The 17,167-nt window shown below is 46.5% G+C and overlaps 1 protein-coding gene across 3 annotated transcripts in view; it reads left to right on the top strand.

The window, feature by feature from the left end:
- LRRC7 (leucine rich repeat containing 7) overlaps positions 1-17,167 on the top strand; it is a 221,302-nt gene that overhangs the window by 35,868 nt on the left and 168,267 nt on the right. For all 3 annotated transcript variants that reach the window (XM_040360720.1, XM_040360719.1, XM_040360721.1), the window contains exon 4: positions 11,270-11,359. In XM_040360720.1, the coding sequence (XP_040216654.1) occupies positions 11,270-11,359 (90 nt within the window). The remainder of the gene's footprint in view (positions 1-11,269; positions 11,360-17,167) is intronic.

Below are 17,167 nucleotides of genomic sequence, written 5' to 3'. Positions count from 1 at the left end.
GAACACACCCAGGGAACATACTTAACCCCTTCCCCGCCCCTAGTGTTAACCCCTTCACTGCCAGTGGCATTTTTATAGTAATCCAATGCATTTTTATAGCACTGATCGCTATAAAAATTACAATGGTCCCAAAAATGTGTCAAAAGTGTCCGAAGTGTCCGCCATAATGTCGCAGTACCGGGAAAAAAAAAATCGCTGATTACTCATTCGCTCATTACTAGTAAAAAAAAAAATATTAATAAAAATGCCATAAAACGACCCCCTATTTTGTAAACGCTATAACTTTTGCGCAAACCAATCAATAAACGCTTATTGCGATTTTTTTTTTTTTACGAAAAATATGTAGAAGAATACGTATCGTTCTTTTTTAATATATAAATTTTTGGGGGATATTTATTAAGGTAAAAAGTAAAAAATATATATTTTTTTTCAAAATTGTCACTCTATTTTTGTTTATAGTGCAAAAAAACGGAAAATTGTATACTTACCTTTCCGTAATTTTCCTTTCCTGACGCATCTTCATGGCAGCACACACTGGGTTGTGGCTCCGCCCCCACAACCTGACAGGATTGGTTAGCTATAAATTTGAAGGGGAGACACCCGGCATTATTCTCCGTAAATATCATCATTGAACAGTAGGGTGGGCAGCTGTGTGCTGCCATGAAGATGCGTCAGGAAAGGAAAATTACGGAAAGGTAAGTATACAATTTTCCGTTTTCCTGACGCATTCATGGCAGCACACACTGGGAAATAACTCGCCAGTCGGGAGGGTTCAATGCAAAAGATTTTTATTCCCTAGAGAGCAGAGGAATTGGCCCTGATGACAGATCTGCCAAATTCGGCTGTAGCCAAGAGGGCGGCGTCCACCCTGTAGTGGGAGATGAAGGTATGCCTGGAAGACCAGGTTGCTGCTCTGCATATAGTTTCCGAAGAAACGCCGCAATATGCTGCCCAAGAGGTTGCCACTGCCCTGGTCGAGTGAGCCCTGATGCCTTCCGGAATCTCCAGTTGCTGAATGGAGTATGCTTTCCCGATAGCCTTGACAAGCCAAGAGGCGATGGTGCGGGAAGTGGCCGCCTGGCCTCGCCTGGCCCCGTGAGGTATAATCAAGAGGGCGTCTGTTGACCGGAGCTGAGTAGTAGCCGACAGATACTTAGAAATTGTAGACTTGATGTCCAAGGCATGAGGTTCGCCATTCTCGTTAGAGAGGCATGGAAGGACGATGTCCTGGCCATAGTGGAAGGCCGAGGTGACTTTGGGAAGGAAATGATCTGAAGGTCTCAGTATCACCCTGTCGGGCCGAAAAACCAGGTATGGTTCCTTAGACATGAGAGCTTGTAGCTCCGACACCCTCCTTGCCGAGGCGATGGCAATGAGGAAGGATAACTTCAAGGTCAGATCCCATAGAGAAATCGAGTCAAGTGGGAAGAAGGGTGGGTTGGAAAACGCTTCAAGGACCACCGAAAGATCCCAGGCCGGGAAGGACGGTTTTCTGGGCGGTCTGATCTTTATGCATGCCTTGATGAATTGGATGATCAGAGGATGCAAGGCCCATCTGGTGCCAGTTTTGGCGGACAGAGCGGAGATCTGTACCTTTATGGTGCTTGAATTTAGGCCCTTGTCAACTCCTGTTTGCAGGAACTCAAGGATCTGGCAAGGATCGGGAGAGATGGGATTCCAGCCTTTAAGTTGCGCCAATTGGGCGAATCTTTCCCACACCCTGGTGTAGATGGTGTTTGTGGAGGCTTTCCTGGCTTGCATTAAGGTTGTTATAACCGCCTGGGAACATCCCTGTTCTCTTAGCCTAGCCCTTTCAACCTCCAGGCTGTCAGGTGGAGCCTGTCTGGGGCTGGATGGAGAACCCGACCTTGGAGTAGGAGATCTGCTGCGACCGGTAGGCGGATTGGAGGTCGGGTATTGAGCTGTAGGAGCGTGGTGAACCACGGCCTCCTCGGCCAGAATGGCACTACTGTGATCACTGTGGCCGACGACCTTCGGAGACGAGATAGAAACCTCGCTATAAGAGGAGTCGGGGGAAAGATGTAACCCAGCTTGAAGTTCCATGGGTGAAGAAGGCAATCTGTCCCCTCTGCTGTCGGGAAGGGTACCCTGGAAAGGAACCTTGAGCATTTGGCATTTGCTGGTGTTGCTGCCAGATCTATTTCCGGAACCCCCCATGCCTCCGTCAGAACGGAGAACTCCCGGGGGTTCAGAGACCATTCGTTGTTGGACAGGAGTTCCCTGCTCAGGAAGTCGGCTAGCGTGTTCTGTGCCGCTGGAACATAGACCGCTTTCAGGTCCAGAAGATATACCTGGGACCATTCCATTATGGGGTGAACTTCTTCTAGAAGAGTGTGGCTCCGGGTACCGCCCTGCCTCTGGATGTATGCCACTGCTACCCTGTTGTCCATCCGAATTAGGACGCTCTTCCCTCGTAGTAGAGGTGCGAAGGCTAAGAGGGCTTGGAATGCCGCTCGGAGCTCCAGTATGTTCGAGACTACCCCCCGAGCCGGGAAGTGCCAGTGACCCTGGGCTGTCTGATCCAGGTAATGAGCCCCCCAACCTCTCTCGCTGGCATCTGATGTCACTATCTCTGGTTTTGGAGGGGCTATGGGCCTGAATCTTCTGAGGTTGGGAGGGCGAGTCCACCACAAAAGAGAGAGTCCTACATGGCTGGGGATGCTGATGAGTTGGTGCATCGAGGTTCCATCCCACTGTCTGAGAAAGGTGTTCTGCAAGGTTCTCATGTGCCATTGGGACCATTGTACCATGGGTATGGTTGATGACATCGAGCCCAGCATACTGAGGCAGGTTCTGGACGACGTGAAACTTGAGGACAATAGATTCCGAACCTTCCGTACTAACGGCTGCACCTTCTCTAAGGGTAGTTGTACTCTGTTCCGCTTGGTATCCAATTCTGCCCCCAGGAATACCATGGATTGTGATGGCTGAAGGCTGCTCTTCTGCCAATTGATTAGCCAGCCGAACTTCTGGAGGGAGGAGATTAGGATCTCCCGCTGGAGGAGTAGAGTCTCCCGATTTGCTGCTAAGAGCAGGATATCGTCCAGGTAATGATGTACCCGCAGCCCCTTTTCCCTGAGGAATGCTATGAGGGGGAGAAGGACCTTTGTGAATGTCCGAGGAGCTGAAGAGATCCCGAATGGTAGACATCGGAACTGGTAGTGATGTTGGCCGATGGAAAAGCGCAGAAACTTCTGGAATGCGGGGTGGATTGGCACATGAAGGTAGGCGTCTGATAGGTCTATCGACAGCATCCAATCTCCAAGATTCACTGCCATGAGAATTGACTGGAGACTCTCCATCTTGAACGCTTCTATTTGAATCCTTCTGTTGAGCCTTTTGAGGTCCAGCACGGGCCGTAGATCCCCTGATTTCTTCCGCACCAAAAAGAGAGGGGAATAAAATCCCCTGCCTCTTTGGTGCAAAGGAACCTCCACGATAGCCTTCTTCTGGAGTAGTTCTGAGATGTATTGATTGAGTAGCTTCCTTCTGTCTAGGGAAGACGGTATCTTGGTGGGTTGGAAAGTAGCGCGAGGCAATGCCCCCATAAAGTTCCATTTGTGGCCATGTCTTATTGTGGAAAGAGTCCATGGGTCCTCTATGTGTTCTGACCATATTTGTGCGAAACTGCTGAGCCTGGCGCCCACCTGAGCTGGGTGGGCAGGCAATACTTCAAAAGGACTTCTGCTGATCCCCTGCAGTATTGGTCCTGGGCTTCTGACCCCTCGCAAAGGGAGGGCGAGTAGGTCTCCAATCCCTTGCAAAGGAACCTCCACGACCGGGACGATAGGACCTGGCCTCCCTGTATCTCTCGGGCAGATTGCGCCTGAAGGTAGGACCTTTCTGAGGCTTGGGCCTCCTGTCGGAGGGAATAAGTCCCGACTTTCCTCCAGTGACTTTGGAGATTGCCGAGTCCAATTTCGTACCGAACAGGCTTGTGCCATCATACGGAATCTTGCACCAGTTGGATTTTGAAGATGTGTCAGCGACCCAAGGTTTCAGCCATAAGGCTCTGCGGGCCATCACTGAGGCTAACATGGACCTGGCCGAAGAACGAATGACGTCCACCGAGGCCCCTGCCACAAAGTCGCCGGCTAGCCTGATCTCCTGCAAGGAAGATATTATGTCCCCCCGGTCGGCACCTTCTAGGAGAGCCTTCTCAGCGCTGGCTGCCCATACGGAAATGGCCTTGGCGACAGCCGCTGTGGCAATTGCTGGTCTACATGCTCCCCCCGCCGTGGAGTATGCTTTTTTCAACTCCAGGTCGATCTTGCGGTCGAGAACGTCCTTGAATGAGACCGCGTCTTCTATTGGCAGAGTGACGTGCCTGGCGAGCCGCATAAGTGATGAATCCACAACAGGAGCATTGATGAGGGAAGCGATCTTAGATTCCTTCAGAGGATACAATTTAGTAAGTTTGTTAGACAGACCGGGCCGCTTGTCCGGTTTTTCCCACTCTTCCTTAATGAGGTCCTCCAATTCCTCAATGAAAGGGAACAGTTCTGGATCCCTCCTTAATTCGGGGAAGTATTTCCCAACCTTTGGTGGTTCCGACGCGGGTTCTTCCCAGCCTATTGTCTCCTTAACCGAGCGAGCAAAGGGTTCGACCAGGCTAAAGTCAAATCCGGACACGAGCTCCCGATCCTCCTGATCGGAATGAGCCTCTATTAGCTGGGCATATGGGCCCGAAGCGGATGAAGTGCCTGGGATGGGTTCATCACGGGCCAGAGGATGTGCCGTCCAGATAGATTCCTGTGCTGGCTCCTCTATGTGGTATCGGGAAGAGAGATCCGTAGTCACCCTGGCGTCCGTCTCCTTTTCTTTAGTTGCTTCGTTGAAGCAAGTGTGACATGCTAGCTTTCCTGGCAAAGCAGTAGCACCGCAGACCCAGCAGGCATTTGCTGCAGGACGGGTATGGTAGCGCTGGCGGTGGTATGAGGGAGACCGTTCGTGATGAGACCGGCTGTGACGGGAGCGGCTGCGGCGTGATCGGCTATGCCTTGATCGATGGTGTCGGGAGGGAGATCTTGACCGACTTTTACGGGACCTCCTGCTTGATGCATGCCTGGACCTCTCCCTGCGCCGTGGGCTTGCGTCTCTTGGCCTAATGGGACTGCAACAGAAGGCAGTGTTAGCGGCCGGCTCTCTTTTTTGTCTCTTCTCTACTTACCTAATAATAAGGCGGTCTCCATACCTTGTTTGCTGGTAGTGGTCTGCGAGGGCAGTGGGCTCCATAAGGAATGCAGGAAGCAGCGGAAGTGGAAGCTGAAAGGGAAGCCAACAGATGGTTAAAGAAAAATAAATAAATAAAAAAATAAATAGCTATGAGCCATTTGACTGGGGAGGTTAGAAGGGGAAGATGATCTGCATACCCAGGGAGAAATCCCTGTAGATTTCGGGCAAAGCAGCAGCCTTAGGGAGCAAAAAGAAATTTTTGTCTTTTTAAATTTGGCGCCGCCGTCGCGGCGCTGATGACGCGTACGCGCATGCGCAGTAGCGTCTCGCGCGTCCCGGCGCCATCTTGGATGAGGGCGAGGGAGCTCTCTGGCGTCATTACACTGCTGCGCGCCTGCGCAGGACGTCCGGGGGACGCAGCGGCTGAGGAACTACATGGCTCAGAGAGCCTGCTTTGTAGGAATACAGCAAGCAGCTTGAAAAGGTACTAAAAAATGAAAGGGTTACTTAAGTGCACAGTAATAGAACTTCAGTGGGCACAGTAAAGGTGTAGAGATTCGTTTTGTTTGGTAATAGTAAAGATAAAAAAAAAAAAATGAAGGAGGACCTCAAGAGGGAAGGAGAGAGGGAGAGCCCACTGCCTATTTAAGCTTATTTAAAGCTTGTCTATATGCCAGGAAATTAGCCGGGATTAACCCCTGAGACCACCAGAGCGGGGTTCCCCCTATAAAGCTCTATTAGAGACTGTACAAGGGGGACTTCCAAACAGGAGAGGCTGAACCTGCTGGGGCGATAGCGGTAGGAGACAAGCTGTACGTCCTGTCAGGTGAGGATAAAAAAAGAGAATAATGCCGGGTGTCTCCCCTTCAAATTTATAGCTAACCAATCCTGTCAGGTTGTGGGGGCGGAGCCACAACCCAGTGTGTGCTGCCATGAATGCGTCAGGAAATAAAAACCGCAGAGGTGATCAAATACCACCAAAAGAAAGCTCTATTTGTGGGAAAAAAGGACGTCAATTTTGTTTGGGAGCCACGTCTCACGGCCGCGCAATTGTCAGTTAAAGCGACGCAGTGCCGAATCACAAAAAGTGCTCTGGTCTTTGACCAGCAATATGGTCCGGGGGTTAAGTGGTTAAACTTCATCTTTACCCGCCGGAGGTCTGTTAGTTATTCGGATCCATTTCATAAGCCAGGTAGGCAATGTATTGTCCCAGAGACAAGCTATTTATGAAGCAGGCTCCTATGTTAACCTCACAGATAAATAGCGCAATCTTTAATATCAGCTATTTTTATCCGGCGCGGCCTGACAAGGTAATACAGAGTAGATTGATGTGGCTCTTGGAAGGTGCGGGCCGACCCTCTCCTCCTTCCAGATAAGATCCCGCCTCCATTGTACCAACAGGGATGTTGTGTTCTATTTATAGAGCTCGCTAGGCTCGCATCTGTTCCATCGGAGCCGCGTTTATTTCGTCTTTAATTACATGTACGGCTGTGCTTAGATCTGTGACATGAAATGAACCTTATAATTACTGCAGGCATTATATGTGATGGAACAGAGTTCCCCAAAGTGATCCATTTACCATCAATGCATAGCTCCCAACTGTCCCTGACTTCGAGGGACTGTCCCTGATTTGGAGCAATGTCCCTCTGTTCCCCTCGCTTGTCCCTCATATAGGTCTGATCTATATAGTTGTATATAAAATTCACTTTTTATCTTTCAACAAGTTTTTCCCAGCGCTAAACCTTTCATCCAAATTCTAAATTGCTGCATTTGTCAATTTTAACCACTTGCTTACTGGGCACATATACCCCCCCTCCTGCCCAGGTGAAATTTCAGCTTTCGGCACTGCGTCGCTTTAACTAACAATTGCGCGGTCGTGCGACGTGACTCCCAAACAAAATTGACGTCCTTTTTTCCCCACAAGTGGTGGTATTTTATCGCCTGTGCGGTTTTTATTTTTTGCGCTATAAACAAAAAAGAGCGACAATTTTGAAAAAAATATAATATTTTTTACTTGTTGCTATAATAAATATCCCAATTTAAAAAAAAAAAAAACACATTTTTTTTCACAGTTTCGGCCGATACGTATTCTTCTACATATTTTTGGTAAAATAAATAAATAATATAAGCAATAAGCGACTGGTTTGCTCAAAAGTTATAGCGCCTACAAAATAGGGGACAGAATTATTATTTTGTATTATTTTTTTTTTACTAGAAATGGCGGCGATCTGCGATTTTTATTGGGACTGCGACGTTATGGTGGACACATCGGACACTTTTGACACATTTTTGGCGCCATTCACATTTATACTGCGATCAGTGCTATAAATATGCACTAATTACAGTATAAATGTGACTGGCATTGAAGGGGTTAACACTAGGGGGTAAGGAAGGGGTTAAATGTATTCCCTGCATAGTGTTCTAACTGTAGGTGAAGGGGACTGACTGAGGGAGGTGACAGATCTGTGTCCCTATGTACAAGGGACACAGATCGGTCTCCTCTCCAGAGACAGGATGCTGCCTCTGTGTAAAACGGCAATGAGAGATGATCTCATATGTTTACATATGAGATCATCTCTCATTGGCCGCACAGATCGCATCGCAAACGGCCACTCTGATTGGCCGTTCGCGGCGAACTGTAATTGGCTGTGTCCAAGGGACACGGCCAGCACAGAGTTTCCCCGCTGCGCGCTTTGGAGCGCGCGCGGGGAACGCCCTAAGGGGCGGACGTCAATTGACGTCCAGTTGGATTTTCAGGTCCGCGCTGTAGCCATCATTCGGCTATAGCGCGGGTCTGAAGAAGTTAAAAGCCAGAGTGGAACCTCGGTTTACGAGTAACGCGGTTAACAAGCATTTTAAATAACAAGCAACTTTTAAAAAAAAATTCTGACTCGGTTTGCGAGTGTTGTCTCGCGAAACGAGAAGATTTCAAGCTAATTTGGAGTGCAGTACCACATTTGGCCAGAGGTTCGGGGGCACTGGAGCCGAGCAGAGACAATCGGAGCCGTTCAGAAATAGTTCCCGGGTGTTTCCAAGCCTTTCCGAGGTCAGTCGAGCCTTTCCCAAACTCTCCGGCGCCCCCCCCCCCACCTCTGGCCACATGTGGTATTGCAGGCCATTGAAGTAAATGCAAAACAAATTATTTTTGGGAAAACTCACTTTGATATGCGAGTGCTTTGGATTACGAGAATTCTCCTGGAACGGATTATCCAAGGTTCCACTGTATAAAGGATTTTTTCTTGGGGGTGTGGCAGGGGGGGGCGTGTCCTATTCCTGCATCTGTTTGCCAGTAGGTGTCCCTCATTCCCATCACAAAATGTTGGGAGGTATGCCAATGCTTTATCTCAGCATCCTCATTCTGGGAGGCGCCCAGCGGGGGCATGGCGGCTAAGAGGGTGCAGGATGGAGCAGCGGGACCATTTGTTTTCTTTTGGTCTATTAAAGAAGAATTCCATAATTCTATGAATGGTGCCCATGAAGAGCAGCCAACCGCTGAATGCAGAAGGGCAGCCACTAAACACAGGACCTGGAAACTAGTGGAGATCACTTGAGTAGCATAGTCTACTTCAGTGGTTTCCAGATTCCAGGGGGATTGGCCAGGTCTGCTATATGCATATTTGCATTGGTCAAAGCTGTAAAAATATCCATACCTGGAATTCTTCTTTAACCGCTTGCCAACCAGCTACCAGGCTCTCCTTTGCGATTCGCCATAGCTGTACGGTGACTCCCGCCGGCACTATAGCGAGCGGGTGAACAACAATCTTTAAGTCTGGCCACAGATTTTCTATTGGATTGAGGTCTGGGCTTTGACTAGGCCATTCCAACACATTTACATGTTTCCCCTTAAAGGGGTTGTAAAGCTTTGTGTTTTTTCACATCCGATGCTTACAAGCCCCCCGGTTTACTTACCTGAGCCCTCGAAAGTCCCGCGTCGTGAATGCGCTGGCTACTCGCCCCTGTCTTCAGGCTGTTCTCGGCTCTTCATTGGAGATTGATAGCCATTGTTTCCCGCTGTTGTCAATCTAATCAATGATGCGGGGCCCGAGTGATACACTTGTCGGCTATAGCCGCCGACTATAGCACGGGAGTGCGCCCGCAAGCTGACCCCCTTGGGAGAGCGCTTCCCAGAATGGGGGTTAGCTCTTGCGGGGTGGGCCAGAGACAGCCACCGTGGGACCCCAGAAGACCAGGATCGGGGCCACTCTGTGCAAAACAAACTGCACAGTGGAAGTAAGTATGACATGTTTGTTATTTAAAGAAAAGAACCTTTACAACCCCTTTAAACCACTCAAGTTGCTTTAGCAGTGTGTTTGGGGTCATTGTCCTGCTGGAAGGTGAACCTCTGTCCTAGCCTCAAATCACACACAGAGTGGTACAGGTTTTGCTCAAAAATATCCCTGTATTTAGCACCATCCATCTTTCCCTCATCTCTGACCAGTTTCCCAGTCCCGACTGCTGAAAAACATCTCGACAGCATGATGCTGCCACCACCATGTTTCACAGTAGGGATGGTGTTCTTTGGGTGGTGTGATGTGTTGGTTTTTGCTCCAGACATAGCATTTTCTTTGATGGCCAAAAAGTTTAATTTTAGTCTCATCAGACCAGAGCACCTTCCTCCATACATTTTGGGAGTCTCCACACATATCTTTTCACAAACTCAAACCGCGCCATTTTGTTTTTTGCTGAAAGTAATGTCTTTCTTCTGGCCACTCTGCCATAAAGCCCAACTCTATGGAGCGTACGGCTTATTGTCGTCCTATGTACAGGTACTCCAGTCTCTGCTGTGGAACTCTGCAGCTCCTCCAGGGTTACCTTAGGTCTCTGTGCCGCCTGTCTGATTAATGCCCTCCTTGCCCGGTCCGTGAGTTTTGGTGTGCGGCCGTCTCTTGGCAGGTTTGCGGTAGTGCCATGTTCTTTCCATTTGGTTCTGATAGATTTGATGGGGCTCCTAAAGATCATCAAAGATTTTGATATTTTTTTATAACCCAACCCTGACTTGTACTTCTCAACAACATTGTCCCTTACCGGAGAGTTCCTTGGTCTTCATGGCAGTGTTTGGTTAGTGGTGCCTCTTTCTTAGGTGTTGCAGCCTCTGGGGCCTTTCAGAAAGGTGTGTCTATGTAATGACAGGTCATGTGACACTTAGATTGCACACAGGTGGACATCATTTCACTAATTATGTGACTTCTGAAGGTAATTGGTGGCACCAGAGCTTTTTATGGTCTTCATAACAAAGGGGGTGAATACATACGCAAATGCAAATTATCACCCCCTTTAAAAAATAGTTTTATGTATATATTTTTCTAATTTTACTTCACCAACTTTAGACTATTGTGTTCTGATCCGTCACATATCATTCAGATTAAAAAAACATTGAATTAAAGGCTGTAATGTAACCAAATAGTTAGAAAGTCAATGGTGTGAATACTTTTGCAAGCCACTGTAGTACAGTGAAGTATTGACAGAGCTGCCATCAGGGGGGTACAGGCAGTACACCTGTAAGGGGCCTGGAAGGTCCCCAGGGGCCCGGATGGCAACCCCCTTTAGAAAAAAAGGGGCCGCCATCAGGGGGTACAGGCAGTACACCTGTAAGGGGTCCGGGGGTTCCCAGGGGCCCGGAGGCCCACAGGGCCCCAGATGGCAACCCCCATTTTTTTTTATAAAAAAAATATATATTTGTTTAATATATTTTTATTTTATTTTTTATTAAAGGGGCAATTTTTTTTTTTAGAGGTACGGAGGTCCCCAGGGGCCTGGAGGTCCCCGGGTGACAACCCTCCTTTTTTTAATTTATTTTTTATAAAAAATATATATTTTTTTTAATATATTTTTATTAAATTTTTTATTAAAGGGCCAATTGTTTTTTTAGGGGTTCGGCGGTCAGGTGGCTAAGTTCTGTGTTAAAATTATACCTTGAGCTTTTGAGCTCTGTAAACAACTGGCTGTATAAAGATTTAGATGTAAATATAATAATACTTTACCAACTTTATTGACAAGCATACAATACATCAATATGTGACTCTTGCAATGCATCCTGTTAACATTCATGTATTATTTTTTTTTTTTTTTTTAGGCTACCGGATGGCTTTACTCAGCTCCTTAATTTAACTCAGCTGTACCTTAATGATGCCTTTCTTGAGTTTCTTCCTGCTAATTTTGGAAGGTGAGCGGAGCGTGGGGCTTAAAGGGTTACTGGTGTGACATTATTTAATAGAAACTGTGTACTTGCCGATCATTTCTATTTATAATGTTCCACGTCTCCTGTATGGGTGAGTCATTGTGCCTGACTTGTAGAGTCATTATATTTATAATCACATTGTGTGAACATGTCACATTTACCTATTAATTCCTCCATTGTGCAAGCTTTGTGATACATTTCCATAAAAGTCTCATCTACAGTCTATTCTTGTTTAACAAATTCCTCCGATATATCTGCCACATTCTCAAACTTTACTTTTATGTTCAAAAAAATGTATTATTATTATTATTATTATTAGTAGTAGTAGTAGTAGTATTAATAATAATAATAATAATAATAATAATAATAAAAAAAAATGTGGAAGTCTATTCTCTGTATATAATTATATACTGAGAATAAACTTTCATTGTTTTACTTTTTCTTTTTTTACATGTAAAAGTAAAGTTTGGGAATGTGCCAGTTATATAATAATTTATTATTATTATTATTATTATTATTATTATTACTATTAGTATTATTATTATTATTATTATTATTATTATTATTAATATTAGTAGTATTAGTAGTATTATCATTATTATTATTGTTATTATTATTAATAATAATAATAATATTAATAATAATAAAAAAAAATGTGGAAGTCTATTCTCTGTATATAATTATATACTGAGAATAAACTTTCATTGTTTTACCTTTTTCTTTTTCTACATGTAAAAGTAAAGTTTGGGAATGTGCCAGTTATATAATAATTTATTATTATTATTATTATTATTATTATTATTATTATTATTATTATTAATAAACCAGTGGTTACTTATGGTCTGCACTCTGCAACTAATGGAACTAAAGTTCTCCCCCCCCCCCGCCCCCCCCCCCCTCATTATCCGTTCAATAGTATAGCAGCTTGGCTCATAAGTAAAAGAAAAAACTTATTATAGAGAAATATACAAATTAATATATATATTTATAACCACATTGTGTGAACGTATTATATCCACCATTATGCAGGTTAAGGACCTTGCCCCTTTTTGCGATTCGGCACTGTGTCGCTTTAACTGACAATTGCGCGGTCGTGCGACGTGGCTCGCAAACAAAATTGGCGTCCTTTTTTCCCCACAAATAGAGATTTCTTTTGGTGGTATTTGATCACCTCTGCGGTTTTTTATTTTTTGCGCTATAAACAAAAATAGAGCGACAATTTTGAAAAAAATGCAATATTTTTTACTTTTTGCTATAATAAATATCCCCCAAAAATATATAAAAAAAACGTTTTTTTTCCTCAGTTTAGGCCGATACGTATTCTTCTACATATTTTTGGTTAAAAATAAAATAAAAAATTGCAATAAGCGTTTATCGGTTGGTTTGCACAAAATGTATAGCGTTTACAAAATAGGGGATAGTTTTATTGCATTTTTACATTTTTATTAATATTTTTTTTTTACTACTAATGGCGGCGATCATCGATTTTTTTTTCCGTGACTGCGACACATTATGGCGGACACTTCGGACAATTTTGACACATTTTTGGGACCATTGTCATTTTCACAGCAAAAAGTGCTATAAAAATGCACTGATTACTGTGAAAATGACAATTGCCGTTTAGGAGTTAACCACTAGGGGGCACTGTAGGGGTTAAGTGTGACCTCATATGTGTTTCTAACTGTAGGGGGGCGGGGCTGGACGTGTGACGTCATTGATCGTCTTTCCCTATATCAGGGAACAGACGATTAATGACATTGCCACAGTGAAGAACAGGGAAGCTGTGTTTACACTCACACACACACACACACCTCTCCCCGTTCTTCAGCTCCGGTGACCGAACGCAGGACACCGGCGGCGATCGGGTCCGCGGGTACTTTGGCCACGGAGCTTCGGATCGGGTCACGGGCGCGCGCCTGCGACCCACGGCTGGGCACTTGAAGAGGACGTACATGTACGTGCTTGTGCCCAGCCGTGCCATTCTGCTGATGTATATGTTTAGGAGGCGGTCCTTAAGTGGTTAATCTTCTAGATCTGCAGGACAAAAAAACAGGCTTAAGCCTCATACACACGATCGGACTTCAAAACAAACAATTTTAAAAAAATGGACACTTACCTGTCCAGCGCGCCCGCGATGTCAGCAGCCGAGGCTGAGCAATCGCTCGGTCCTCGGCAGCTTCCACCGCCATACTCGGTGAGGGAATCAGGAAGTGAAGCCTTGCGGCTTCACTGCCCGATTCCCTACTGCACATGCGCGAGGATCGCGGCGCGCCGTCACTGGTCCCCGTTCTCTCCTGGGAACAGTGTTTCTCAGAAGACAGTGGGGGGGGGGGGGGGGGGGGTTACGTGACAGGCTGGATTTTGTAAACGCTATAAATTTTGCGCAAACCAATCGATAAACGATTATTGCAATTTTTTTTTTTACCTAAAATAGGTAGAAGAATACGTATCGGCCTAAACTGAGGGGAAAAAAAAATGTATATCTTTTTTGGGGGATATTTATTATAGCAAAAAGTAAAAAATATTGCTTTTTTTCAAAATTGTCGCTCTATTTTTGTTTATCGCGCAAAAAATAAAAACCGCAGAGGTGATCAAATACCACCAAAAGAAAGCTCTATTTGTGGGAAAAAAAGGACGCCAATTTTGTTTGGGCGCCACGTCGCACGACCGCGCAATCGTCAGCTAAAGCGACGCAGTGCCAAATCGCAAAAAGGGGCCACGGTCCTTAACCTGCATAATGGTCCGGGTCTTACGTGGTTAATACCGCTTTAAGATTTTCTGGTCCTTTAATGTTAATAAAAAACCCTGTTTAATCCATCAGAGCCATAATATGCAATTAGGGGAAGATTAATGAAGCACAAGAAAAGGAAACATCGCTCCCCATTCTCGTTTGGGAACGGCTGATATTTTTATCTTGTGATTTATTGCTGCGTCAGTTTCTAATTTTCTACATTACTTTAACACTTTCAAAGTGATAACTGGGCACAGCCACCGCTGAGCGATGAAAAACGCTGCGGGGCGGTAAGCGGCCCAGGAGACCGGAGAAGACCCTCGCAACGTCTTCCACTCCTACATTCACATTGCCAGTTTATTACATGTATAGACTCGGGATCATCTGCGTTTTGGTCTGATTTGGGTGCGATTTCAGCCCTTGCTCCTAAATAGCATCCAAGTCGAAAGGAAGTCGCAGGGCAAAGTTGCAGGCGAAATGGTACAACTTTCCAGTCACTGCAGTGTGAAACGAGCCCTAGCCGTTGTGATATACAACGTCTTTATAAATACAGTAAAACCTTGGATTACGAGCATAATTCGTTCCTTCCGAAAGAATGCTTGTAATCCAAAGCACTGCTTGTATATCAAAGCAAAGTTTCCCATAAGAAATAATGGAAACTCAAATGATTCGTTCCACAACCATTTATTCATAAGTCCTTCAGTTTATAGTCCATATAAAAAGATTATAGCAATGTCATAGGTTGTGTAACCATAAAGGGCCAGATTCACGTAGTATCGTGCAAATCTGCGGTGGCGTAACGTATGACATTTACGTTACGCCGCCGCAAGTTTTACGGGCAAGTGCTTGATTCACAAAGCACTTGCCTGTAAAGTTGCGGCGGCGTAGCGTAAATCCCCCGGCGCAAGCCCGCCTAATCTAAATGATCCGGGTAGGGGGCGTGGATCATTTAAATTAGGCGCGTTCCCGCGCCGAACATACTGCGCATGCGCCGTCCCTAAAATTTCCCGACGTGCATTGCGCTAAATGACGTCGCAAGGCCCCATTCACGGACGAGTTACGCAAACGACGTAAAATTTTAAAATTTCGACACGGAAACGACGGCCATACTTAACATTGGATACGCCACCTAGGGGGCATGTTTATCTTTGCGCTGCGTATCTTACGGAAACGGCATAAATTTACTGCGACGGGCAAGCGTACGTTCGTGAATCGGCGTAACGACTCATTTGCATATTCTACGCCGACCGCAATGGAAGCGCCACCTAGCGGCCAGCGTAAATATTGCACCCTAAGATACGACGGCGCAGGCCATCGTATCTTAGGCATGTTTAAGTGTATCTCACATTACCACTCACTACTTTCACCGTGCGTGCAGATACACCGCATGCCAAGGTACTCAAAGTGGCTTAAAGCGGGAGTTCACCCTAAAAAAAAAATTTAAGATTAGATTGATGCTCATTTTGTCTAGGGGAATCGGGTATTTTTTTTAAAAACGAAGCAGTACTTACCGTTTTAGAGAGCGATCTTCCCCGCCGCTTCCGGGTATGGTCTTCGGGACTGGGCGTTCCTTCTTGATTGACAGTCTTCTGACAGGCTTCCGACGGTCGCATCTATCGCGTCACGAGTAGCCGAAAGAAGCCGAACGTCGGTGCGGCTCTATACGGCGCCTGCGCACGGACGTTCGGCTACTTTCGGAAAATCGTGACGCGATAGATGCGACCGTCGGAAGCCTGACGGAAGACTGTCAATCAAGAAGGAACGCCCAGTCCCGCAGCCCATACCCGGAAGCGGCGGAGAAGATGTATCTCTAAAACGGTAAGTACGGCTTCGATTTAAAAAAAACGACCCGATTCCCCTAGACAAAATGAGCATCAATCTAATGTTAAAAATGTTCATTTCCGGGTGAACCTCCACTTTAAGAGTTTTAAATTCCCAGAGGTCCTCCTTAAATCAGAGGACAGGGATTACCGTTGGAGAACCAGAGGACAGAGATCACAGCTGGAGAATCAGAGGACAGAGATCACAGCTGGAGAATCAGAGGACAGGAATCACCGCTGGAGAATCAGAGGACAGGAATCACCGCTGGAGAATCAGAGGACAGGAATCACCGCTGGAGAATCAGAGGACAGGGATTACCGCTGGAGAATCAGAGGACAGGGATTACCGTTGGAGAACCAGAGGACAGGAATCACCGCTGGAGAATCAGAGGACAGGGATTACCGTTGGAGAACCAGAGGACAGAGATCACAGCTGGAGAATCAGAGGACAGGAATCACCGCTGGAGAATCAGAGGACAGGAATCACCGCTGGAGAATCAGAGGACAGGAATCACCGCTGGAGAATCAGAGGACAGGAATCACGGCTTCAGAATCAGAGGACAGGGATCACAGCTGGAGAATCAGAGGACAGGGATCACGGCTGGAGAATCAGAGGACAGGGATCACGGCTGGAGAATCAGAGGACAGGGATCACAGCTGGAGAATCAGAGGACAGAGATCATCGCTGGAGAATCAGAGGACAGGGATCACCGCTGGAGAATCAGAGGACAGGGACCACCACTGGAGAATCAGAGGACAGGGACCACCACTGGAGAATCAGAGGACAGGGATCACCGCTGGAGAATCAGAGGACAGGGATCACTGCTGGAGAATCAGAGGACAGAGATCACAGCTGGAGAATCAGAGGACAGGGACCACCACTGGAGAATCAGAGGACAGGGATCACTGCTGGAGAATCAGAGGACAGAGATCACAGCTGGAGAATCAGAGGACAGGGATCACCGCTGGAGAATCAGAGGACAGGGACCACCACTGGAGAATCAGAGGACAGGGACCACCACTGGAGAATCAGAGGACAGGGATCACCGCTGGAGAATCAGAGGACAGGGATCACTGCTGGAGAATCAGAGGACAGAGATCACAGCTGGAGAATCAGAGGACAGGGACCACCACTGGAGAATCAGAGGACAGGGATCACTGCTGGAGAATCAGAGGACAGAGATCACAGCTGGAGAATCAGAGGACAGGGATTACCACTGGAGAATCAGAGGACAGGGATCA

The sequence above is a fragment of the Rana temporaria genome, chromosome 7, assembly GCF_905171775.1.
Source record: "Rana temporaria chromosome 7, aRanTem1.1, whole genome shotgun sequence".
Taxonomy (NCBI): Eukaryota; Metazoa; Chordata; class Amphibia; order Anura; family Ranidae; genus Rana; species Rana temporaria.
This window is presented reverse-complemented; position numbering and strand designations above follow the sequence as displayed.